This window comes from Varroa jacobsoni, unplaced genomic scaffold, assembly GCF_002532875.2.
Source record: "Varroa jacobsoni isolate VJ856 unplaced genomic scaffold, vjacob_1.0 scaffold_341, whole genome shotgun sequence".
Lineage (NCBI taxonomy): Eukaryota > Metazoa > Arthropoda > Arachnida > Mesostigmata > Varroidae > Varroa > Varroa jacobsoni.
The window spans coordinates 253,879-279,767 of record NW_019213243.1 but is presented as its reverse complement, the minus strand read 5'-3'; the positions used below and the strand labels follow the sequence as shown (position 1 = coordinate 279,767).

The 25,889-nt window shown below is 40.2% G+C and overlaps 2 protein-coding genes and 1 long non-coding RNA gene across 7 annotated transcripts; 1 reads left to right on the top strand and 2 right to left on the bottom strand.

Annotated features, from left to right (window-relative positions):
• Positions 1-1,719: 1,719 nt before the first annotated feature.
• On the bottom strand, positions 1,720-3,754 carry LOC147753624 (uncharacterized). Its single transcript, XR_015310634.1, has 2 exons — positions 3,259-3,754; positions 1,720-2,187 (listed from the first exon to the last, which is right to left on the bottom strand). It is a non-coding gene; the product is annotated as an uncharacterized LOC147753624 (long non-coding RNA).
• Positions 2,834-6,610, top strand: LOC111259527 (ADAM 17-like protease). The gene is made up of 2 exons (XM_022831611.2): positions 2,834-3,030; positions 4,620-6,610. The coding sequence occupies exons 1-2, from the start codon at positions 3,028-3,030 to the stop codon at positions 6,375-6,377; spliced, it is 1,761 nt and encodes a 586-aa protein (XP_022687346.1). The 5' UTR covers positions 2,834-3,027; the 3' UTR covers positions 6,378-6,610.
• Positions 6,611-11,539: 4,929 nt separating this feature from the next.
• On the bottom strand, positions 11,540-24,881 carry LOC111259526 (osmotic avoidance abnormal protein 3). 5 transcript variants are annotated; one of them, XM_022831605.2, is made up of 18 exons: positions 24,811-24,881; positions 21,306-21,461; positions 20,967-21,104; positions 20,589-20,736; positions 20,173-20,348; positions 19,457-19,620; positions 19,117-19,233; positions 18,747-18,867; positions 18,390-18,498; positions 17,995-18,144; positions 17,669-17,741; positions 16,550-16,742; positions 14,890-15,000; positions 14,512-14,601; positions 14,163-14,373; positions 13,751-13,953; positions 13,273-13,465; positions 11,540-12,954 (listed from the first exon to the last, which is right to left on the bottom strand). In XM_022831605.2, the coding sequence occupies exons 1-18, from the start codon at positions 24,877-24,879 to the stop codon at positions 12,782-12,784; spliced, it is 2,595 nt and encodes an 864-aa protein (XP_022687340.1). In that variant the 5' UTR covers positions 24,880-24,881; the 3' UTR covers positions 11,540-12,781. The 5 variants fall into 5 exon arrangements, with proteins under 5 accessions (XP_022687340.1, XP_086824060.1, XP_022687342.1 ...); XM_086967934.1 differs by having other exon boundaries at positions 14,163-14,313; XM_022831607.2 differs by having other exon boundaries at positions 17,669-17,735.
• Between the last annotated feature and the right edge of the window lie 1,008 nt (positions 24,882-25,889).

Genomic DNA, 25,889 nt, shown 5'->3' with positions numbered 1-25,889 from the left:
GGCCATTCTATTGAATGATCTGAGTAGAACGAACAAAGACTTAGTAATATTAAGTTCGTCTATATAAACGTTTGTTTTCTTCACTTAAAAACCTTTCAGCGCTCCCCTCGAACTACAAAGGCAAGATATTTTCATCTGGTCATCGTCATTTTCTACGATTTTCTCCTTCTTTCCATCAATTTATTCATCTCACTAGAAATATTTAGATCTGACGTTGGAAAATTCGTCGAGCCAATTCAAATGCGCTGTGAAACAACACCGGCATTTACTAATCGATTTCTATGGAAAACGCTAGTGACTATTATCTACCGTTACGAATTTAATTTGCTAATGATTGGGAATGATACGAAGCCTGGAGAACTCGAATATGGCCTGAAACCCAGGCTTTTTCGGGGCGTATTTAACAAGCCTGCCATGACCTGTTGGCACTGCTGGGGAGAAGTATGATCCGGCCTTGTCTATAGAAGGTTTTCTGCTTTATTGCTTCGTCTACTTGATGTAACCGAGCCGTATGTAAGTCCTTATAGGCTGTCTTGTTCTCCCGAACATTTCTTAAGTGTATGATACCGTTTCAGTGCCATCAATTCCAAGCACGCATTTCGTCGGATCGAGATTAAGGTTATTTTGGAGAAGCGCCTATTTATTCTCTATTCGATACTCACGCTTGTTGTTATATAAACGTAGGGGCATTATTTTTTATCACCTGTGAGTATTATGAGCCGTTAAGAAGCATGTTTCGTTGTGCTCTTTACCCAGTTCATGAGCTATCCACGTTAGAAATTTTTTGACAAAATTATTTAAATCCAAGGCAGCTGACCATCATCGAACGTCCGCGGGTCATCTATTCGGAAAATTCAACAATTCAAGCTCCCTGTTTTTCTGTTTTTTTGAACCTGGGTTGTGATTTCTTATTTCTGTTGTGGGACATTTGGGGTCATAACTGGGCTCATATAACTTCCAAAGCCTATCTGACAGTCGCTTTTCGAATTTATTCGTCCCCTCTGATTTATTAATAAAACCTTGCGTCGTTATTGTAATTAATTGTTTACGTCGCAAATAAAATGTTTAGCAAATAACATTGGGAAGTTGAATAGAGTCAACTAATATTAGCTCTAGTGGCCATGTGGTAGGTGTGGCATCTCTAATTTCAAGCACCGTCACCTTGGGACGTCTATGACGTTGCTCTCTATGGAAAATCTCTACGTGGCCATTTGACCATCTGACGAAGAGGTCGAGTCGACTTAACACCAATAGAAGCGTACATAAAAGCAGTTCCATCCCGATTTAACGGTCTGGTGCGCGGGCAAAATCAGCCAACATGAAAAAAAACATTCTCTTTTTTGCCAAGTTCTGCGCTGACAAAGATGTTAATTTGACATGTATCTTCGTAACGCCAAGCGAGGGACAAACTTCTCCTTCTTAATCAATTATACCCTGATTGCAAGCAGACCCGCAATCCACTTTCCAAGTACAAAAATACTACCTCTGTGCTTACCCGTTGTGCCCGCAAGTCATAACTCCACTGACGATCGTCCCAACAAAGAAATTCAAAGTACTGCATGTTGAAGACAGCAAAATGCACCGGTAAATTTTTGACAATTAATTACTTGTCGTTAATGTTGCCGAGCTCGATGGCCAAGGGATTCGACAGATTCTACTTTATCCATTGCTAAAATCCTAAGGTGAGTGTTTTTCTGCTACTTAACACTATTCTCAAAATGTACCACACCTCACAACTTGGTATTTATTACTGCTTTAAATAAAAGACAGAGAATTTATAAAAGCAAAGCTGCATCATCAGCGCCGTCCCACCGCTCCTCACGCTAACAGCCAAAGGTTTACATAGCTCTCAGCTGCTTGGCCCGAAGTCATCACCATCTCTTCACTAGGGGCTCCAACGTAGGCTCGATACATTTTTATCAAGTTCGAAGCGTCCTTCGTCGCCGCCTAATCGTTGAGTGACGATAAAAGCGGAAAAATCCACGGTTTTAAAATCATAGACAATTTTCTTGCACATTATTTTGTTTCCAGTTGATTAAAAAACCCCGAGCCATCGATGCGCTGGGAATTAATCTTACTTCAGCCTCTGATGTTGACCTCATTCGTGTCACTTTGCCTGCCTGCCCACCTGCCTGCCGTACTCGACCGTGAACTGTTTCTATACAGACTTGTGCTGCCGAGATCGTGCTAATATGATAGAACACAAATCCGCAAGATATTTCTTCGTGATTTATAGTACAGATTCAGAAATTACAATACTTTGTGTCGTTGTTCTTGTTTTGAAGTTGACTTTCCTACGGATAGACTGATGTGACATAAGAATTTCAGGTAGTCCGACCAGCAAAGCCATCTTTATAAACTCCACCGTTTTACATACAAATAGTTGTGCGAAAAGTAAGACATATCATCAGTAGAGCTAAAAGCGGCTCATCGCTGTAAGGTCTTTCATTGTCAGACCCCAATGAAATCAACGACGTTACAATATGGGTGTCTTGAGCTATCTTTGGCACGCATTCGAAATAATTCCAAGTGTCACAGGTAATTTTTTCCCAACGACAGCGACAGGGCCGACAGACAATCACTGATGATACCTGCATGAGGCATACTGCACGCCTATGCGTAAATCAGCAACATTATGTTGTAGTGTGTCGATATGTTTACGGAGTTTTTTTGTCAGTTTCTTATCCTTTGTTTTGTCTCTTCTAGTAACGTCTTAGTGCTTAGGAAGAAAATAACTGTATGGGAAGATTCTAGTACTTAAATAATCGATTGAATTGACTAATTATTATCAAATAGTTTTAAGAGGGAGCGGAGCAAACTTCGATCCGGTGCCAATTTTTGTACTGCTGTTATATTTCTAAAACAACGACATCGATTTAGCTGTCAAGCGGTCTAATCAGTCCAGGTCGCCGGCAGGAGTAGTTAACTCTACCTGAGTACGCTAGTTAATCAATTTTCAGGAGTTGTGACATTTTGTTGCACCGAAATATCGACCGCCACAAGACAACGACAACAGGGGATGCAGAAATGGTATTTGCTGTAGGTAGTGTCCCCTGCTGTATATATTGTAGTGAAGCAATGGCAATTTTTAGCTCTCTTGCGTATTAAGTTTGGTGTTTAATAACTGTGATACGCTATATGCGTGTAGAGAACCTATCATCTGTAAGACTTAAAAGCGCTGAATTTTCGAAAGCGAGCACAAAAACTCTTTTCGGAAGCCCAAATGTTAGTTTTTATAGCGACTGCAATTATACTTACACGTCACCTCCGTTCCGAGACGTAGCGCCGGAAAAATCCTCGATAAGTTGAACTATGAGAGGTGCTACACAGTTGTTATTTAAAAACTAGGTATAACCTCTTTTCTTTAACCGCGACTGCTTTGAAGACTTCACGGGGGTCAATGAAAGTATTAGCTTGGCCAAGGTCTTATCAGGGCCATTTCGCGCTGTAAGTGCACCTGTCCATTTGCAGTTAAATAGGCTTTCTTTACGGTCACAAGCAAAATCGAAAAAATTCGACGTCGATTTTCGTTAATCGTTAGTTTCAACCCCCAAAAGCAGCATTGCGAAGGCAGTTGGTCCTGCCGGGCCTGAGATCTGCCATTATTCTTGACAAACTGTTGCTGAGAATTTGCAGAATGTTTCTTGTCTGACCTGCGGAAGTAAAATCTTTACACACTGAAGTTGCTTATCATAGTTTAAGCCTTTTCGCGGCTTTCCGGTTTGCATCGAGAAGAATTAGCCTAAATGTCGTGCATTAGTTGGACGGAGCTTTGCAAATTGTTGAATGGTGAGGCCCCTTCGATACCAACGTATTCGTTTTCTCTATAAACGAATATTTTTCTGGTGGATTCTTCTTCTTAGCGATGAGACCGTTCTACTTTACTAGTTGTTTGTTTACAAGATTATTATCGATGAGTGTATCATCATTGTCACTGGCCCAGTGAATGACAGTAGCATCGGCCAAGCATACTCGTCACATTGCCGGAAAGACCTTTAAAAATGGCTTCATTAGCGAATAGTTTTACTGATCTCTTTGGTACAGTGTGTTTCTAATCGGACGTGCCACTTGTCGAATTTACCGATTATCATTTACTGTTCGGTCAACTGATGAAAGACCCCGTCAGACTTTAGGATCTCTTCGTAAACGACTAAAGCAACGATCAAAGTTAATCTTTTGAAATGAAGCTTCATTGTAAGCTCCGATTTTCAAGCTTTGCCGTTGTATGGTTTTTGCTTTCCTGTAAAGCAGCAGTATTTGGTTCTATAATGACCTCTGTTCTCTAAACAGCGTGGACTTTTTGGGTTCCAATCGGGAGTTCAACCACGCAGAGATCTAGTGGCACCACTTACTTGCGGGTTATTATCTGATGGATGGATCTATCTCTGTTACAACCATTCCATTCGAACATTTGCCGCCAATCTAAAATAGCTGGGATTTCGTTCTTAGTAGGTAATTGTTTTCTCCCTTAAGTATGGTTACGCCAAATCAGCTTTTTTAGGTATTGATTTTTTTACTACTAGATACTGTTTTTAGTTGAGGCTTCAATACAGGATCTACAAAAGGCGGTTGCAATAATTTCTTAATGCGATACAACGGTTTTATTTTGGTCGTTTTAGGCAAACCTTATTTTCTGGTCGGGCTTCTGCCTTCTAGTGGCTACTGTCGAAGCTCCTCAAACTCAGAGCGCGCGTAATAATAGTCAGTTTTGGCTAGGAAAACAAGTAAGCATTTCGAACGCAGAACAAGCTGCTCTTAGCGCCGAGTCGTTCAGACGGCCCCGGGCGATGAAGCAAAATCGTAACCCGAAAAAACTCGCTAAGGGCGTTCCCGCCTCAAGCACGCTGACACATAATCACCGGCGCGAAGAACCTGCAGGTTCCAATACGGGATCCCTAGAGCGACGTCCACCGTCGAATGAAGTGAAATCAAGGCGCGGCAAAGAGGAGAAAGACCGTTCGCTTGATCAAGGTGGTAAACTTTTTGTGAAAGGCGCTGAGGAAACATGCTTTGATGGGATATTTCCGCTCGATCCTAGTAATAAAACCTTCCCCGAGAGTCCGAGGGTATTGAACAACTACCATTGCAGATTGAGGGTAGTTATTGATTATCATTTTATACGAAATATTGCGGGGGAATCGGTTTTACGAGCCCAGATGATTGCAGCTCAATTACTCCGAGATGTAAACAAACTTTTTAGGTCTCTTTCATTCGACGGCAGTTCGATTGGTTTTGGAATAGGCGTTCTAGATATTCGCGATGTTCTAGTAAAATGGTACATTCACAGTTATTACAATGAGTTGTCCGAGTCAATATACGATGTACTGAGTTACTTTGCCTGGACTGATCTCCGCATAAACGAGGACTATTGTGGCGCTCTGTTAATTACGGCAAGATTTTTCACAAAGTGCGCGAGTACTTCGTCAGCTTATAGTGGAAACATCAGTTTTGATTCAGGTGTATGCTCGAAGGTGCGCAGACAGTGGAGATGGCCCCCTTTACCTCGTGAATCATATGTTCAGTATACAGTGGCAAACGTGGGTTTAGCAAACCTATATAAGAATAACCTGACTATCCCTAGAAGAAGTCAAATAATGACCATAGCCCAGGTATTGGCCCGGATGATGGGAGCCAGTACTCAAGAGGGTTCAAGGACAATCATGGACTGGCTTGACAACCCTGAAGCCCTTTCGATGGAGTTCAGTTCTACCACCGTTAGAGAAATGTCGACTCTTCTACGCCGAAAACAATCTACGGAATGCTTTAGCAAGGACAGTTTATGCGGCAATGAAAGACTGGATCCGGGTGAGGAATGCGACGAAGGCTTCGAAGGTGGTCCTTGCTGCGGTCTCACCTGCCACTTCAAAAGGGGAGCTGTTTGTAGCGATTTAAATCACGAATGCTGTGACCAGTGTCAATTCGAATCGGATCAGACTTTTTGTCGACCTGCAGGTATCGACTGTGACGACGCAAGAAGGTGCCTTGGTACATCTGCGGTATGTGCTCCCGCATCGTCTATGAAGGACGGAACATCGTGCAGAAACCATGGGCGATGCGAGGCGGGTGTATGTCGGCACTTTTGCGAAGTTTTCGGTTACCAACGTTGTGCCTGTAAAGGTAAAGACGCATGCAAGATCTGCTGTATGCGAAATAACGGACGATGCTCGCCATTCGTACCTGCCATATATGCTACGGATGGCACTCAGTGTACTGGCTCAGAGGAGCACGGTGCAGTTTGCTTCAGAGGCACATGTGTGAATTACTGCAAACGGTATAAGATGACTGGCTGTGCTTGTCCAGATGCTGGGCGAGGCGCAGAAAGACAATTGTGTTGCATGCTCGACAAGGTTTGCATGCCCATCCTTAACCTCGCTTAAATGATGCTGCGTTGCGCTGGCCAGGGACTCGCCCGATACGTTTTATTCTTATCCTATTCCTAGTAATCTTACTTATGAAATATGTTCTTAAAGAAATCATTACTTTCGGAGCATGGGTCCGGTAACTTAAGAAAATTAAAATGTATCATATGCGATGAAGACAACCCTTTTAAGTCAGGCATTTTAATTATTTCTATTATTATTTCAATAAAAGGGACGGGCAATATATACATGTGGATTGGGTTTTTTTTTCAAATACATTTGAATGCTACGTGTAAAAAATTATCACGAAGGACACATTAGTTCTGCCGGGAAGATTTTTGCGTTCTAGGTATTAGTCGGTAAAAACCATTATGCGAGTAATGAATTGCGCGATTAAAAAATTAATAGGGCCAGGGGGTAAATTTGCAAAGGCTTTACGCTTTAAGAAACTTGGAAGCCTAAAATAGACAATAAAAACGGCGAAATTTACAAGCAAACTAAATAGGCACGACGGATTTTAATATAATTTGAGAAGGGTTAGCATCAAATTAACTAGGAAGTTGTTATATAGATGTACGTACGTGCGTACGTACGTACATGAAAATGTCACGAAATTCGCTCGATCTGCGTAATTCACTTGAATTTATGTACGTATTTGGTTAGCATTGATAATACTAACCAAATACGTACACCATTTTTCGTAGAATTATTACTGCCATACTCAAAATGACGTGCCCCATCGCAAACGTATTTGTCCTTTTTGATTTCAACGTGTTGTGTTTCTATGAAAAAATGCGTATCAGGTTTTCAGGTGTCAAGCAATAGAACGATTACCTGTTTTTTTAGGTAACAGTTCACGCATAGCAGCAGCAGCAGCAGCGGCAGCAGCAGCAGCAGCAGGACGCAAATCATGAAATATTTGAAAAATCCTATTTTTCCAAATTATTTCCTGATTTGCGTAATTTTGACGTGAAAAATTTAACGCCAAAATAACTGAATATCTGTTGAATGCTGGAACTCCCGGTTAAACAACTAACAATGTAATATTCAAAACTGGAGTGGGATCGAAAGTACGTAATGAACGATTATGTACTTTCGAATCTGTACACCTGTCGAATCTCAGCATAGATCACTGCACAACTACTAGCATGACTTTTTTATGGCACTATTACATAGTGTTATTGATTCCAACTTTGGTTGCCGTGAAGGATCCTCGAGTAATACTTATTTTTATCACAGAGAAATGACTGCATACGTTTATCATATAAGCGTATGAGTTATGTAAAAGTTGCAAAAACCGTCTATTTACTTCTATCGTTCCTCTATGAAATCATATATCGCAAACACGATTGCATTCACACACGCGTATGACGACGGAAGCACTGCCGCGTCTGTAAGTAGTGTTGACTGTTCATTTATGACTGCCAGTCACAATCGTGGGTACCTATCACAATCATTAAAATGGTTTGATTCTAAGGGTTAATATCGCTGCGCAATGCGTACACTTTGTCATTTTTCGAACTTGTGCTAATTATCAATTAAACCTAATCCGGCATCTCTGTCATAAGTTGATAAAAGTAAGTTGATATACATTTTCTCAGACGAATAACTCCTAACAAATTTTACATCACAAAAACTTTCATAGGAAATAAAAAAAAAATACAAAATAAAAGAAAAAAGACAGTCTCATTATGGGACTTTTTTGAATTATACTTCGTAGGTAGAGAACACGTTCTATCAGCCGCAGCACTCGAATGAGGATAAAAAAAAAAAGCCGTTCTTAATCTTGGATCTTCCGGGATATATTACGAGGTGCCCTTCGTGCTCACTTAGCCCATCTACCTTTCGCACCTTCTTGCTAAGTTTGAAAATATATCTATCAATCAAATGTATTTCTTTAGGCTTAAATCTCAACAAATATTTTATATGGACAACAAATAGAGCATTTGAAAATATGCATCAGATGTATTATTCGACCAGTCGTAATGCTAAAACTAAACATTTTAGATAAGAACCGGTTATTATCTTCTGGGATCGTCTAAAATTCGGCGGAGTAATCTAGGAACCGTTTACTTAAACTTTCTTTTGTTTCGCGGATCGATGGCGATGATTCTTGCTCAGAATGCAAGAAAATATTCTCGATGCAGTTTATTAACGTCAATTATATCACTAATTTAGAGTCATCTTACGAGCTTCGCAAAACCTTTGTTCGATAGAACTTTTTTCCCTCCTCATCGGCCACCAAAACAGTTTAGTATAGTGATACTATAGAGATCATAGACGGCCGCCAGTGCGTTTGTATGTAACACGTCTATACAGCCATAGAAGTTAACAGGCGATTAAATTATACATGTATGAATAACACGTTGATAAAGGCTAACTGCAGGGTGAGCTGACGTCTCTTGTCATGACTGGTCCCCTATATTCCCTTTGTGCTATCAATGAAGAACTTCAATTAGGAACTCCAGTATTTTCACTTTTTCCAATTAATTTCTAGCGTCTTTTTCGTGCATGCAAAACCCCAACGCTTTTATAATGCGGTTATAAACCAGCTATAAACATGCCAAGGACAGAAAGTGAAATTATATCTACGATATTTACATGTACCTACACGCTGCATGATTAGAGCTCAACATGCATCAGAGCTGTATTGAGCTCTGATTTAAAAATGAAATTATTTCTCTAGAAATCTTTGAACCACCTGTTTAGCAGCAGGGATCCAATCAGTGATCTGATGCTCGGCGCCTTGACCACGGCTACCACGGATCATTCTAACTTACGTTAACGGCTGCGGAAACACGTACACTGCAGTCGACGTATGGAACCTAGGTGGTGTATTTCGAGTACCGTTTGTTAATTTAGCTTTGCCCAATAGTGTGACAATCTCTTTGCGGAAACAGCAGGCCAATTCAACGTGCAGCACAGCTCCACCCACCCTGACGTGCACAACCCATATTCGAAATGACAGTAGTACAGAAAAAATATTTTTTTTCTGTACTACTAAGTAAATTCTAGAATGCGTGCAGACTTCATCCAACTGCTTACTGTTGTCTAATACAAAAAGTAGAAGAATATTTTCCGGCTTACCTTGACGGCTTCCAACGGAAAATGCATTAATTTCTTGCTTGTTTTCATTATTTTAACAGCCAAGAAATTTGTCGTAGAAAACACTTTGTAGAAACTATTGCACTATAAAAAAAAAAAAAAAAAAATTTCCAGCATTCCCAATTTTGTTCGTAAGGCGAAGAGCTCTTCACCATCGTCGTTGTTATCGTAATTGCTGAATTGCATGCATCAGTGATATAAGAATATATTTAGTGAAATTTCAATTAGCATTAGAAAGTTATGTCGTGCCGCGTTAAGTGTGGCTCCACGTTTGAATTAGGACCAAGTGCACGATTTGAAACAAATTTGTCAGCTAAATAACCTACAAACACAGACGCAGCTAACCGTAAAAAGCGCTTCCTATATTTTTGTCAAGTAAGGGCATTTTTTTTTTTATATATCGGAACCATTTTTACGAATCCGTATCAACTTTAGCGATCCACATCGACTCATGGCTTACTTTAAAATAACTCAGTTTTGTCTCAAAATTTTATCCTTGGAGACGCTAGCGTTTCTGCACTAGTGAAAGATTCCACGCCAACAACTATAACTGTTATGACGCGAACGAAAATTAAATATTAGGGTACTGCAAGCATTCTCAGGGTAAGGCGGACTGAAAAACCAAAAGAATCTAAATATGGCAAAATTAATGTTTAAAAACACACAGCTTCATACGACTGCGGTCACCTGAATGAAGGGTAGCGACCTTTTTTCCAAAAAAAGACCTTGGAAAGTGGCAGAAGTATCGCTTTGATAAAGGACAATATCCTGCAGCCTTTGCTGTAGGAGATCGCCGATAGCTTTGTTCGTGCTTAGCTGGCGTTTGCAGCATGTGCGAGGTCTTAAGGTCACCGTTAGTTCCTTGTGAGAACCCTCGTAGTTTTTGTCTTAAAGTGCTTATTCACTATTTGTGCAATTTTCCTCTTTTTGGGAAAGCATTTTTGAGTATCTGAACTAGCGTGATATCATCACAAAACGTGACATGGTAAAATAACGTAAGGTCATTTACACGGCCTTTCTAACTCTGAGATTAGGGGGACAGCGACAACAACAATTGTCCTGACATTTTTTACACTGCATTTGCATTACCATCTGCAGCAAAAAAAAACCTCATATATGCCAATTGTCTACTGTCTTGTACAGAATATCTGGACGGATGTGGCTGATTTAGATGACAGTAAATTATACGCGTCGTTTACCGACAACACTTTCGTTCGGCCCATAGGTTATTGCATATTTCTATCCAAGATTTGCTGGTTTTGTTTAGATTTTATAACAGCAAAAGTTCCATTTGCTGGCTTCACTACACAATGATATTGGTTGTGCTAGTTTTAGTCATTACTTAAACGCCTCATGTCTATTATATATATGCATAGTATTATATACTATATTTAGTGATAGTGAATTGAGTATTGGCTAGTTAACGCTCAGATATGGGATAGAAAAGATGCAACGGCGTATCAGATGCGTCTACTAGAAGCAACCAATTGTAGACCGTAATCTGTAAGGACGATGCCCCTAATCAGTTAGGGTTAACGATGACTTAGCGATCCCCTGAGGTGACATGAGGCTTTTAACCAAAGTGTTTGTTTTACGCCTTGATGTATTTGCTCTCTCGATCAAATCGAATATATTCTCTTAAACGCCAACCAGCATCCTTAAGAAATAAGGAAGTAAACAATGCCGTGTCATTCGACTGTGCATGTTCTCGTGCAGCCTCTATCAGAGCATGGTCAACTTAAATCTTCAACGAGGTGTGTCCGCTAAAGTACTGAAAACCATCGGAATGTCAAGGACGAAACCATCGAATTGTCTTTACTACAAAGGTGAAGACAAGTGGTCACATGATGCGGCCAATAGAGACCAATAGTGGTCTTCTTGAAATTCATTTTAAGATTTCTCAAGCGACAGCCAAGCTGGGTTCTGTAAACATTCTAGTACCACCTTTCCACAGCTTGCAAGCCCATAGGCAATGGATTTAAAGATTTCACAAAAGCGTGGACAAAAAGATGGACGTTCAGTGAAGTAAGCCTTATCATATTCAAGTAAAAAGTAAGATAACGCTTGTGGCAAAATTGAAATTACAGTAAACTGAGTTTTATTATATAGATAAAAAGTTATTACACTATGAACTAGATGTTCGTATTATTATGATGCCACATTATATTTGTCGTAGGCATTGAAGCTCTAGTTCATTGGTCAACAAATATAAATTATCGAGTTTCGCCAATGCATTGCTCAAAGCCATCATCCCAAGTAATAATAATCCTTACGTTTGCAAAGGGCTTCTTGTAGCACCAATTTGATTCTAACGAACAAGTTTTTTCTACTGCCGCCGCTGTCCTATTCTATTCATCCACTCGCTATTTCGTTATACCGTTTTACATAAACTGAAGCTAAAGGGTACGCAATAAGAAACTACGGCCCCCTATGTTCTCATGCAATTTGCTTGCTCTTATTTCCTGTCAATAATACACCGCTGAACTCTGCATAGTTCTCCGAGAAATGGTCGGGGTCTGTCGATGTCGCTTACTGTTGCTGAAGCACGAGCATATCGACAGTCTTCAAGGATAAACACACGGCACTTCAGCTTTTATTTATCAAAATTTCTCGGCCAACAATTGTATTGTGCTAATCATCTACAGATAATTTGTGCTTCAAAAGCTTTCTTGTTATGTTGCTGCGTGTTATTAATTACTGTTGTTCGTTGTTACCGGCTTCGGCGTGTCAATAGTTCCCCCATGACCAGCGTAGTCTTCCCCGAATCCTTAAAAGCGCCTGCCTTCCTGCCTGGGCGCATTACGACACGGTATGTCGCTTTCGTCACCTCTCTGTGTTTGAGCCTTCCTTGACAAAAGATACGGACTGGCATAATTTTTATTCTAGCGAGGGTTGTAATAGAATAGAATCTATAATATACAATTTAATTTGTATAGAATTCGCTTTAAAATGCAATAGCTTAATAGCAAGAAGAACACCGATATTTGTAATAACAGTTAACATCGTTGTGTCGCTATTCCAACAGATTAGCTTTCCTATAACGGCATCGGTGAAGCCCTCCTTCGTCCAAAAATGTAGAAAGCTTCTTTCGTCCTCTAAACCCTGCTGTTAGGCTGACGGAAGTTTAAAATATATGTTTACTTTCATTGCAATCAATGTATACGAATTTGTGTTGCTGACGCTTATTATGGACCTTTCGTCTTTGGAACCTCGTTGCTTCACAACAGAATACTGAGAATAGAATTAATGCTAGTTGTTTATATACGATGATGAGACGTGATTGTGTCGTGTCGTAATATCGCGGCAATGTTATGCCGTTAAACGGCTGGCCAGGCGTCCAGGAGGTCTTCGTACGTTCGCGACCTGCGACGTCCTCTTGGACCTGTTGGGGGATCGGCCAAGGTCAACTCTTCCCCATTCGCTCCGAGCGATTCTAACCTAGCTGGTCGTCGTACAAGGAATCCGCTATCTGGACTTATCGTACCAGATCCTATAAGTACAATAAACATTTTTCAGTTTATGACTGTAATTTAGCGCGCAACAATATTAAGGATCGCGTTTTTTTAGAAAAGGAATTTTGTTTTGTTCCAACACGTGTAAAAACGGATCTTCAATGTTTTAGCCATATGCTTTTCTACGCGTTTAATGTGTACTTTTGCATTGTTTTCTCAGAGTCTCCTTTCAAGAATTATCACATGTTTATTAGATTAATTGAACGCAATAAGTATCTATGTAACGAACAAGACATACATCTATAAATACGCACTCAATAGTTATGGGTAGACATTTGTCAGCATTTGTTACGCACCGTTCTTTTTATTCGGCAGCGAACGGCTACGGGCGGCCACAACCGCCGCCGCAAACAGCCCCTGAGCACTGACCGTAGGCGATACATTTTTACCATTTATTTGTATTTCCAGATTATCGTCATTCAATTGCTGTTTCGCACTCAGAACAGACATCCCGTCCACCCGACCTTGTGCTGTACTGTTACTTACAACCTGTAATTAAGAAAAAAAATGGTATACACATATATATGAGAGAGAGAGAGAGAGAGAGGTTAAAATTTAGTCTTTTAAGCACAGTGTAATCCAAGAAGACTCTATTTTAAAAACATTTACAGATGTTTCTATAGCGCCAGGACGTATCTATAATTGGCAAAACGTATTAAACAAACAAATGTCTATTTAACAGCTTCTTCGGAAAATCTATCTGACAGATTTTGTTGTGTTCTTATATACGCCTAGTGCAACTTCTACGATCTCGACCAATTTCATGGAAGTTACCTGATTATTATTCGAGTCGTGTGGATTTGCATTAGCAACGATGCTGCTACTGCTACCGTTGCTGAAGAAGAGATGACCGTTTTTGATATGGGGGGTTTGTTCGTTAGGAGAACTGTAGAAACCGTCAAGCCAGCCGTTCGTCAGGCTCCCCTTCAAAGATCTCGTTGAGCTGCCCCCTTTACGCCCCCCGCTACAGTGGCTACCTTTTGGCAGATCGATTTAACCAAGAAAGCAGCGATACAGGTCGAATAGAAGCACGCAGTTTTAAATACCAGTGTGTATGTCACAGGAGAAAAATGATCACAGACTGTTCAAGCGGGAGCATTCCTATTGCATTTTTGCTGAGTTGTATCATTATAATCTAAGTGAAGGTAACTTATACAGCGATGAAAAGTTAACACAGGCAACCTACTCGTTGAATTGTTATCTTCCCGTAGAGTGTTCGTAGCGTCGTTATTACCACCGTTGAGAGTATTAACGTTGCCGTTGGCTAGGGGCAAGCGTATATTTTCAATATTGACATCTGGTAGTAGCCAGTTTTGTAGATCCTCGTCCCAACGTGCCTGTGACCGAATCTGTTCTAGATTGGTATAATTACAATCTCGTCGAATTACGCCTTGAACCTGACATTCGTTTATTGATTAATATAAACCGGTTCATATTAGAATTAAAAAAACAAGCGCCATTTCTATATACAATTAATTCCTAACAACTTAATCAAGCAAAATACCACTATACACATATATATTTAGTAATTTTACCTTGTCAAGGATGCGTGCCTGCAGCTTTAGAGCCTTCTCTTGCCGACGAATGGTGTCTAAGTAATCGGTGCGTTCGCGTTCAAACTCCTCCTGGAAAATTGGAGTAAATTGATATATTAATTTTAAATTAATACACTTCAATGAAGCACTGCGTCCCTTTCTTTGTCTTTAGTTAATTTTTTCTGTTTATTTGCAAATCTCATCATGCTTCGATGTGCAATAGGTGTTCATGTGTGTAGACGGCCGTTAAGCGTTCACACTTACTCCAATAACATCGATCTCTACAACTATGCAGACAGCGCTCTATTGTATGTAGCTTGCAGATGATACTTATACAATCAATAAAGTGCATCTATGTGTTGTCAGGCTTCCGCTCACCTGGAGATCCTTAATTTCCGTCTCAAGGCTCTGTATTTTTTTTTTTGCTCGTTTCAACACCAATGTCTTATGCTCTAGTTGGGCGTTCATATCTTCATAGTCCGGCATATTCTAGATCGTCATTAAGCAAGAAACAATTAATAAAAGGGGTTTTCTCTGGGGTATTTAGACCATTCTATTCGAAAATAGAGAAACAATTCCGCTTCCAACACAGCGGAGCTCAGCTGCTTGGTAATGAAACTACCTCGAATGAATATAGCAGTACATAACTCCATATACAATATAATCGCATATCATCCGTATTTGTCTAGCTGAACGTTAGCTAAGACGAGGAGGCAGCGAGCAATAAGAACTAGATTATTGTTATTGAAACTACGACTTTATCATATATATATATATATATATATATATATATATATATATATATGTATTATGTATACATTTAGCTATCGAAAAACTATTGACCGTTTTTAGGTTAAAACTGAATTAAAGCAATCCCTTTTTTTATCTTTTAAAATATACTCTCAAGCAAAATGTGCGCCATTTTGATCAATGGTTTTCTGCTGTCTTTTTGAGAAGCCCATAACCCCATTTCTGTAATTTTTGGACGAAAAATTATGACAGTTAGTATTATTTCGCATTTCTTTAATAGAAATTAATTAACACTATCGAGGAAGTTCTGCAGAGGCCGAAGCAAATAATCATCTGATGGTGAAAAGCCCGCGCTATACGACAGATGCATTAAGATTTCCCATCGAAGTTCCCTCAGTTCTTGCTGAATAGTTAAACATCTATGGGATCTGACGTTGTCACAGTAGAAAGTGACGCCCTCCCTGTAGCACTAGTTTTAATGTCACAAAAAAAATGGCTTGTCGTATTCCCCTGGGTCATTCATAGTAGAAAATCGAATCAGTCGTTCTCTCGGGCAACAGCGGTTTACAACTCACGCTTCTTTACTAGTCCCATCAGACGTAGCATTAGCCTGTTGGGTATCAGTCTGGGCCTGGCCACAGATTGTGGAACACGTATTCGCTATGTTCCTTGTTTGAATGCCAACCACCTGCCTTAGAAACGGCTCGATTTTATTGTGTTTCTATAGAGCCTTATAGATGAAGATACGATCAAGTAAGTACATTATTTTGCATCGTGTGGCGCTCAACCATCGAGTTTCTCTCATCTGTGTAGCTTACGTGTCAGTTTTGCTCAGTCATTTTCGTAATGATTTAATTACTTTGTTTTGTCGTTCGTCGACCGGCCACTACGAGAAGCATACTTCACATAGGAGTTTCCAAAAGATTCTTCCAACGGCGCACTTTGACCATAAAGAGTAGAAATTTATTCATGACTATGAACGGCACTCGTGCCTTTATCGTGATCAAATTGGGAAATATAGTGCATTTTTAGGAAAATTTTACTCATCCTCATGGCACCCTACCATAAACCTTTTAACCATAGATACATTTTATCATATCTAATACGGTCTAAGATTAGTTTTCAGATGACACCCCATGTGATTCGTGTTACCTATCTAAAAGCTGACGGTCAACAATTTTTTGGACAATCCTATATATCTGCATGAGTGTATGATATGATATGACACTGTTCTAATTAGTAGGAGATCTAACAGTTAGTAAAGGACTAAACATTTGTGTATTTGCACCTCATCGCTGCCGTCAATTTTGGCTAACACTTCCGCCATTGCACGAATCCGTCTCTCAGCATAGTTTTTGCGTTTCTCTCGTTTTCGTCTGAGTTCCTGGTCATCGGCCTTTTCCCCGCCAACGATTTTCCTTTGAAGTTCTTGCAGTCGCTGTAGAGCCGTCGTTTGCATCTGTTCCATTAGTGCGGGTTCACTAAAACCGGACAGAATCAATTATGGGTCTTTTAATATAAATTTAGTTAATGTGTGAGAATAATAGATGGAGCGTGTTTTGTTCAATGTTAGCTACTAAAATCAGTGTGGAAACACTCGTAATAATGAAGAAAATATTAGCTAGCTATCGTTGTCCTCGATTTAAGTGAGCCTTGAAGTGTGAGACAGAAGTGAATGATTGCAAGCATATTCTGCTAATAGAATTCTCTTTAGTTTATCATAGCGGATATGCGCTCGATCGTTGTCTCTTCTGTACTTGGAGAATCAGTCCTTTCTAGAGCTAAATCACAAGCTCATCATGATCGAGAACGTGGCATCGTTTTTTCTTAATTTGAAAGCTGTTCAGCTCTTATCCTCGCGCGGAACGAGCACCCACCGAGCAGAGTAGTTCCTTGTGCTACCCAGAATTGACGATCTGGCAACCTACGTTATTGCGGTCTTTTTATGCGGGTTCCGAGAAACGTTCCCATAACACAGAACTAACGATTCTCGACAGGGTTTAGGTTTAAAGGATTCAGTATTAGCCAAAACGGCGTGATAGGCCAATTCGACGAAAATTGACGGCCGCTTTCGAGAACAGAATGATTGTCCCCGGTGAACTAGACCAGATGAGCGCTAGTGGATCTTTCTATCTATTACCCGTATCTGACATGTTACCAGACCAAATTGTAACCTGATTGGATGTTTTCTGCCGAGGACCTGACGAAAGTCTGAACGTACTATGAGCTTGATTAAACTATGATTCAACGCATGGCTAGTGTTGAAAGGTCATTTGCCGATTACCGAAACAACATAGATTATGGCAGATAAGGGCTTCATTTTAGAAAATAGATTTAGAAGATATGCACCACAGTCGTGTTCGTTTTACAAGATGCTGCTGGGCTTACGAAGAGAGGAAAGACTTACTCTTCAATCTTGACATTGGTAGCATCCTGGATAAGGTGTTTGATTTCAGGACTGTCTCGATCACCATCTATAACTGCGAATAGATTCAAGTATAGCCAATATAGTTAGGTCGTACTTTTGTCGGCAAACAATTATCTATGTTTTTAACATGTCTAAAGAGGATTCGCTGGCTGAACGACTTGGTACTGATAAACGGCACTCTTTCGTTCTGTATATTATGAAGTGATGACAATCAACTGCTATAGCCAAACACTTACCCCTAAAAGAACTAGTGTGCACTGTTGTATACGGCACAGGATTAGACCTGACTAATATGCAGATTTTACCTGCTGCATTGGGATCGTCTTTCTGCTGTTGTAGTTTACGTTCATAGAATTCTCTAAGCTGGTTCATGTCTTCTATCAACTTGTTTTTCGCACGTTTTTCTTGCTCGAAACGTTGACGCAGATCTTCTATTTGCAGCGTTACATGTTCATCTAAATTATAGAAAACAAATCTATCAAATATTGCACCCCTTTCCCTGCCACGATGGATTCGATAGGAAAAATATATTCGGTACAATGGTCGCATATGCAAAGCTGCGACACATTCTAAACCCCTAGAGGCCAGAAAGCAACCCCCTCTCTTCTCCTTGCTAGTTTTGTTACCTTTATATTACACGTGCGCGTATCAACCGACACGGTCCTTACATCTGTCTAACAGGCGCGAAAATTAAACGAACCATTGGCTTTGCTGGCATCCATAAAAGCGCTCATATCCTTATTCATCTGTGTACGACCTAACAGGTTCTCCCGAGATTGGAGTGGTGCCGGAGGAGGATTTCCCGAGACCTGGATGACAAATCGATAGCTATGTTATTAGTGTATAGGTATTACTAGTTAGACCTAGAGCGCACTAGCTCCGGAGAGGCTAGACGTAGACTAAATGACTAATCAGTACTGTTGAAGTCAACGCTAGATCGCTACATACAAGAAGCAGCTGCATGTATATGTTTCTGCTACTAGACGCGCTGCAAAAATTGTTAGTTGATACTGTTGCAGTACAGATTTTGCCTTATGTTAGACCATCAATGGCTCACCTGATCGATGAGGAGTTTCTTGAGTCGTTCGAGCTCTTCTTTGTACTCACGCAACAAGGCGTCCTTCGGATCTTCATTGACCTTAGGCTTGTTCTTGATATTTTTGGCACGATTCGCATATCTGACTCCAATACGAATCGTTTTAAACTTTATTGTTACTTCGGATCAGGTAAAATTTATACTTACGATCAGAAGCATGTGAAGTCGCAAGCTTAGTCAAAATGTAACACACTTAAGCATGTGATTCATCAAACTCCATTTTTTCTAATATGCTCAAACGTGTATTGGTAATTAGAATTAAAGCAGTGGCTAAAATTATATGCTAATTTTTCAATCAATTTTTGAATTTGATTTTTCTAAAACACCGTACCGTAGAGTGCTCAGGGTTTCGTCATAGTTGTTGTCTGCGGGTGAAAGGCAAGCGACCATCAGGGTCTTTGTGTTACCTCCCAATGAGTCCTGCAGAAGGCGCGTTAGCTTTGAGTCTCTATAACAGGAAAAGGCATGGAACATATTGTTTAGCGTCCTGGCAATGAGTGAGGCTAGGAAACGCTGTTTCGAGGTTCACTGAGTACAACATACCTCTGTCGTATGTCCGTATGTATGCATTCATTTGAGTGACCTGAATTTAGGTAAGTGATAAGTGACGACCTACCTCACCTAATTTTTTCTATTTAGAGAAATGTGAAAACAGGCAAGGCACATGATACCTGTAAGGGATGTGTTTAGCCTTGCCGTCGACAAGAGCGGATATTACGTTTCCAAGCGCGCTAAGGCTGAGATTGATTTTCGTCGCCTCCTTAAGTCGATTTCCTGTTGCTCCCGTTTTGCATTGACGCTCACTGCCAGCTAGATCAACTAGATTCAGCTTGCCCTGATTCATCATCGGTTGAAACAACAATGGACTGTATTTAGCATCGAAAATGAGGTTGCCCTCGTATATCCAGTGCGGTGTACATCTGTACACAAGTCGTCAGTCTGCTACAAAACTCTGCCAGCTTTTTTGGGCTTTCGGTAAAATCTGAGCCTTGTCAAATACGTTAGACTTATAGTGGAAACGCTAAAAGGCTCTCGCTGCGGGCAAAAAAAAGTTTGGCAGTGTCATAGATGGCACAATGTTTTAGTGGTACTATTCGAGTTGACGTAACTATCTGCGTTGCTATGCCTATAACTTTGCATACCTGATGTTTCATTTAGATAGCCGAGTACTAAGCTTTTTTTTGTTAAGGTCGACCGAGGGAAATGTTGTTTTCCGCTGCGTTTGTTTACATATAGCAAGCACAGAATGACACTGATTTGGGTGAGGTGATGACGAGCAATCTCAGTAGTGCACTTCCACTTAAAGCACGTCAGCGATAAAAAAAAATAAAAATATTACGAGGATACTACCACGTTATCCATATTCGACGTTAAATAACTAGGGCACCTTTCGAATGTGTTTGCCCCTGCCGGTCTCCATTTGTTCCACGTGAATAGTGAATATCGAGTGCGAACGAGAGGAATCGGCGTTCATCAGAGTCGCGCCTACCGTACGATTCTTCCAACCCTGTTCCATGACTGCCTCGCATTCGGTCACGCTGTTGACCGTATGAAGTGACAAGCCTACATTCGAATCCCATATCCCAAACGTGTACCATACGTTAATTAGATATGATACAATACTGTGTTAATTTAGAATTGTGTCGCCCCATGCTAAAAATTCTCTAGGTCAGTCGAATTTAATAAACAGCTATCTAGTATACCGCTGTTGTTGGAAAAGTCTTTTTGATAAAAAGAAGCCAGATTATGAAAACTAAGCCGGTACAAATTGTTCGAACACATGACTAAATAGTTCTAACTTACCTGGAATATAAACACCGGTCTCAGGATTCTCTTTTATGTCGTACTTCTTCTTTGAGTCAGAAGCTAACAGATCTCTTATTTCCTCGTTGTATATCTCGAGGTAGGACGCATTCACAAGGTACTTCGTATCGGTAGCAGCAGCAGTTGCCTAAAAGAGATAGTACAAAACAGGAGACGCCGCATGCAAAAACGTTGCGGTTCACATTATTACAATACGTACACTTGACGTTAATTTTTTTACTGTTTGATATCACCAGCTATAGGCATGCCTAGTGATACAACAGGTTTTTGAAAATAACAAATGGCATCATGTAATCGAACCGGTCGTACAGATCACTCGTTCTACAGTGTGCGAGTGTGTGTGTGTGTGTACGTTACTTCGAAGATATGTTCAAAAGAACGAGGAATGATGCCCCTCTGTGAAGTGGGGTTGGAGACGCCTTGCATCGAGAACGACTTGCCACAGCCGGTTTGTCCGTAAGCAAATACTGTCCCATTATAGCCTTCGGTGACGGACTGAAATGTAATTAGATTGACAGAGATTACACCAATGTTTTGTTCTAATATTGAAGTCGACACCTATCTGATTACTTGTGACAAGCTGAGTAGAAAGGTCTTGTTCTACTAAATAAACATGCGGTCATGATCGTAGTTTCGATGGAACAGCGATAACGTCTTGTCTGATAGCACACTATCGAAAGATAGTTATGATCCTACCTCAACAATAGAGAAGACAATGTCATTGTAAATCTGTTCCGTTGAGGAATTATCGCCGTAGGCCCCATCAAATGTGAAGCATTTCGGGGGAGCGTTAGGCTCTGCGGGATTGATCAGTGTGCAATGCGCGTTGGCACAGTCAATACAAACGATTTCCTAGAAAAATAGACGACGCAGCCAGCACACACACAGGAGGCCAATAGGAACAACACAAATTCAAATGTCCATTAACTTCTCCCACGCACACGACGCTAACATTAACAATAATATGAATTACATCATAGTAACAATATGCATGCCTACGTAACTATCGTCGTTCAAAAATAACTACGTAACAACAAAACATCTGACAAATTTAGAGGAAACAGATCACTCTTGCGTTCTCAGGTCACAACGTATCGCGGCGATACCTTACAACACACACACTCGTGACGAAATTAAATGTCATTTACTGAGTTATTGGGATCTAGAAATAATGATGAGATCTATAATATGATCTTATACATAGTGGTATAATATGATTTTATATATATGACAGTATATGACATGCTGGTTTGCTAAACCTAGACGCAGCTGGTGGTCTAGATTTGAGTCCGGGCGTAAACAGACTGCCTCATTTTGTAGCCAGCCGTCTGAAATTACTTACTTGATTACTACTTAATTAGGATCCATAAAATGCAAAAAAACGTCTATAATATTGTATGCAATGGACACATCTTAGCCATATCTGATTTTTTCGAATAACTTCTATTGCGGAGCGTGGAACTAAATCGCAGCAGTCAACTCTAGCAATTTAACGGTTTTTAACTGAGGTATCGGTGCTGAGATGTTTCAATAATGTTAAATAGACAAAATCTCCATTTGTCTTTTCATATCTATTGATGATGTTTTCACTCACACTTTTTATTATTTTCACTCGATAGGTTAACTTCAGGCCCTATGCTTGTTCACTTCGAAGAATTCATAATACCGGACAGCTCTTGTTGGTTACCGGATATCCGATGAACGCTGCCTCGTTGCTGAGACTGTTATATAGGACTTGTATTTACAAATGAGTAACGTTTGTGTCTCAACGTCTTACGCAATTCGGGCATTGAACCACTACATAGTTTAAGTTAAAACCACTTGTTTTCATCCGGCCTCGGCCCGATCGGGGCGGCGTCATGTTCACTATTCATTTGTATTTACATATGTTACATGACATTTGTGTGGAAGGGTCTGTGTCGGTCGAGCTCAGGAACGATTCACCTTTACGGGCAGGGGTTGCACACCTCCGATTCGATGTCAACGTATTCGTACGGGCCGCCGGTCCACGTAAATAGAATTTCGTAGTGTTCATGTTGAAGATGACTGGCCAATAGTTATTAGTGATAAAAGCGTGCTAGCAATAACAACGAAGCACAAAGTCAATAACCATTGTCATAATCATGATCATAGGTTTGGTATACCCCAGACTGCTGCCGCTTACGCCATCGACTTCGCGCTTGCATATTTTGCCAACGTTGTCTCTGCTGAAGGCATTCGTATTCATAAAGTTGGGCTTGTTGTCGTTGTTACTGAAGTTGTTGTTAGAAGGAGCTAGAGCTTTATTTGACAACATGGCGCAAGTTCTCAAGGTCACCGACACCTGTGAGGAGCTGACAAAATATACCACGATGTGTTGGCGGGCCGGGAGAAAACTATAATACTAAGTTTTATTCAACTGCTATAGTCTTGATCTACACAGCACATGCTGTACAACTATACAAACGCTGTCTAGACAAGGCGAACACACAGTTTGAAACGTCATCTTGAAGATGCGTAAAGATATACATTGTCCAATTATAGGGAAAGGGAACAATAACTTTCGCATGGTGAGGCGCGATTTTTGAAATTACTCAGGAGGAATATATTTGAAATGGGGCAGATATTAACATGAAATGCTTGGAGTACTGCCAAATATTGCATCCTGTCAGGCTTTATATGTAGTACTATAGCCGATGCAGGTCTCGTATAGTTGCATTCGCGTTATTTCTTAGCCAAAGACAATAGATAACGACTTGATTTTAGCCAAAGACCCATAAATATTGCATTAGTCTCAGCTCAGTCTATCATTATGTATGCACTTCAACGATAAGCACACAACATCTATTATAGAAACATGAAATAATATTATGTGTAATAAAACTATTGTGCAACATACATGTTTATAAGCATTAAATGCGTCTGTATACGGGCTTTCGCATTATACGGCTAGTCCTTATAGATTTGCCAGTGAGGTACCTAGAGGGTTTTGTATCCATATCTCTTATGCGTAATGAGGCAACGAACTCCTATGGTAACGGAGAGTTTACATAGCGCGTAGAAAAAAAAGTCTCGAGATTGGTGTGGAAGATCTGTACCGCTGCATCTTGTGTATTGGACAGTTGTGAAGCGCCTTTGTTTACTTGCTGCTGCAGCTACATATGGCTATATCGAGATCGTACTCAAAAAGAGAGATGGCCGATGAGTAAAGAAACTACATTTAAGGTACGCAATATATTTATAGAGGTCAAGCGATGTAGCTAACATTCATTACCAGACAATCCGTCTGGACGATATAGTAGTGCATAAGGGTTCTACATAAAAAATTAAAATTATACGAAAATATGCAATACAGGGTGAGTTTGATTATCTGGTCAAAAAAAAAGCAATTCAGTAGCAGGTTATCAGCGCGATAGCTTGAACAGCTAAATATCAAGCGATCTAGCACGTCGGCAAATTTAAATGAATCGTAAACTTTGTTCTGGACCATAACTTTACCGCGTTGGTATCGCGATTTGAATTTTGAGTCGTTTTCCTCGTCTTGTTTACAGTTTCCCTTGTGATACACACTGTGGTCGTATATTCTATTATACAGAGAGGCCTAACGCAAAAAGGACCTACCATCAAAGCGACTTTGAACGCTAGGTGCCATTCAAAGTTGTTTTGTACTGTGGAGTCTTCGACTCTGAATTGCGCCGTTTCAGTCCTTTATAAACAGCAATCAATTTTAATATTCTAAGAAAACCATACACGTCTCATATATCTTCCGATGGAAAACTTTGGACAGTTTACAAGCTTCTTTGAAAGATATTATCGACTCATAGAAGCATCATAGATTTAGGGTCGATACATCACTTTAGCCAAAATAATCTAATGAAGCTGCTTCATTTTTTTTTACATACCTCATTTAAGCAATTGGCAATTATATATGCAAGAAAAGTCGTTGGATTTCGATGGCCAAACGGAATCATTTAATTGCAAAAAATACTAGCAATATTCACCCTCGGCAAACGCATATCTGTTTCCTTTTTCCCCCACTTCCGCTATATGAAAAAAGATTCAAGTTTTTAGAAAAATTAGGCCCTTTTTACATTCATATGACCTTTAAGGCTAAATTGAAAAATCAGCATGAGAGGTACTCAGATATTGTAAAGGACGATACAGCATACAGAACTGATAAAAGCGGAATACGAAAAATGTGTATAATCCGATCGTTACTTACTCGGCATTTCAACGTCTTTTCGCGTTGGTTCATCGGACGGCACCTAACCATCACTTTTACACTCTCCATTGGAAACTTTCTGCAATTGAATTAAATTACACATGTTAAAATTTTTGTCCTGAAAGAAGAGCACCTGTTGTTCTTGGCACAATTGACACATTGAATGAAAGGGTGTTTGGCGTAAACAAGCGTTATGGAACATATAGAACGGTTTCTAATCAATGTGTTCACTGTCAAACAGCACGATATAAAAATAGACCGATGTCGCACACCAGTCGCGCTGATTTAAAGCTTCCGAGTTCTGTTCGTTTAAATTATTAAACGTTTCGTCACAGTTTGAGCACAAATCATTTGGTGAAGGCTTCTATCGGGGCATTGGTGCCGGAGTCGTTGCAATATACCCTTCTGCCAAGGTGCAGGTATTATGCGAATTAGATTTTAACGTTGAATGATTGATTAAATGATATAGTTTCTTTTTTTTTTTTTCATTTTACTATCACTACATTTAAACTCCCCTTTATATTTTTGCTCGGTTTGGAGTGGTTCATTCATTCACGGTGCGCTACTACGAGAGGTGTGAAGTGCCCGTTCGGCCTCGTGCTTCTCAACCAGACAGCTAACTAAGGTGGGCTGCGGGAAGTAAATCACGTCACAGCCAGCCAGAAGTTTTTGAAAACTTATATAATTCTATTGGACGCGATGTTAAATGTAAACACGAAGACGACAAACAACTATTTGTCAATTTGCATTTTCACAAGTATTACATTGGTAGAAAATTTCACTCGATTGGAACTTGATAAATATACCAGAGAACTTTCGTCGAATCGGGAAAATTGTCAGAGAAGATGCACGGCACACATTAGATTCAGAGTCAGCTGGCACCACCCAAGCCCAATATGGACATGCATCAAGGGTATCTTTCGTTTCCCTGGAAAAACTGACCTATTGTTCAGTAGTATTGCAATGACAACTTTACAGGTCGGAAGCCTCGAAACGATCATGGTGAAGGATGCAGAGAGATATTACTTCGAGCGGTCAATTTTTGTCGACACATTGTTCAGCAGTAAATTAGCAAATCG

Bases quoted from the DNA above. Each gene is read 5' to 3' on its own strand.
- LOC111259526 (XM_022831605.2), bottom strand. From the start codon at position 24,879: ATGGAGAGTGTAAAAGTGATGGTTAGGTGCCGTCCGATGAACCAACGC. The intron at 19,621-20,172 runs GTGCCCTAGTTA...ATGATGAATCAG, and splicing joins GGGGCAAACACATTCGAAAG to GGCAAGCTGAATCTAGTTGA. The intron at 19,234-19,456 runs GTATCATGTGCC...TTCCTGTTATAG, and splicing joins GCTAAACACATCCCTTACAG to AGACTCAAAGCTAACGCGCC.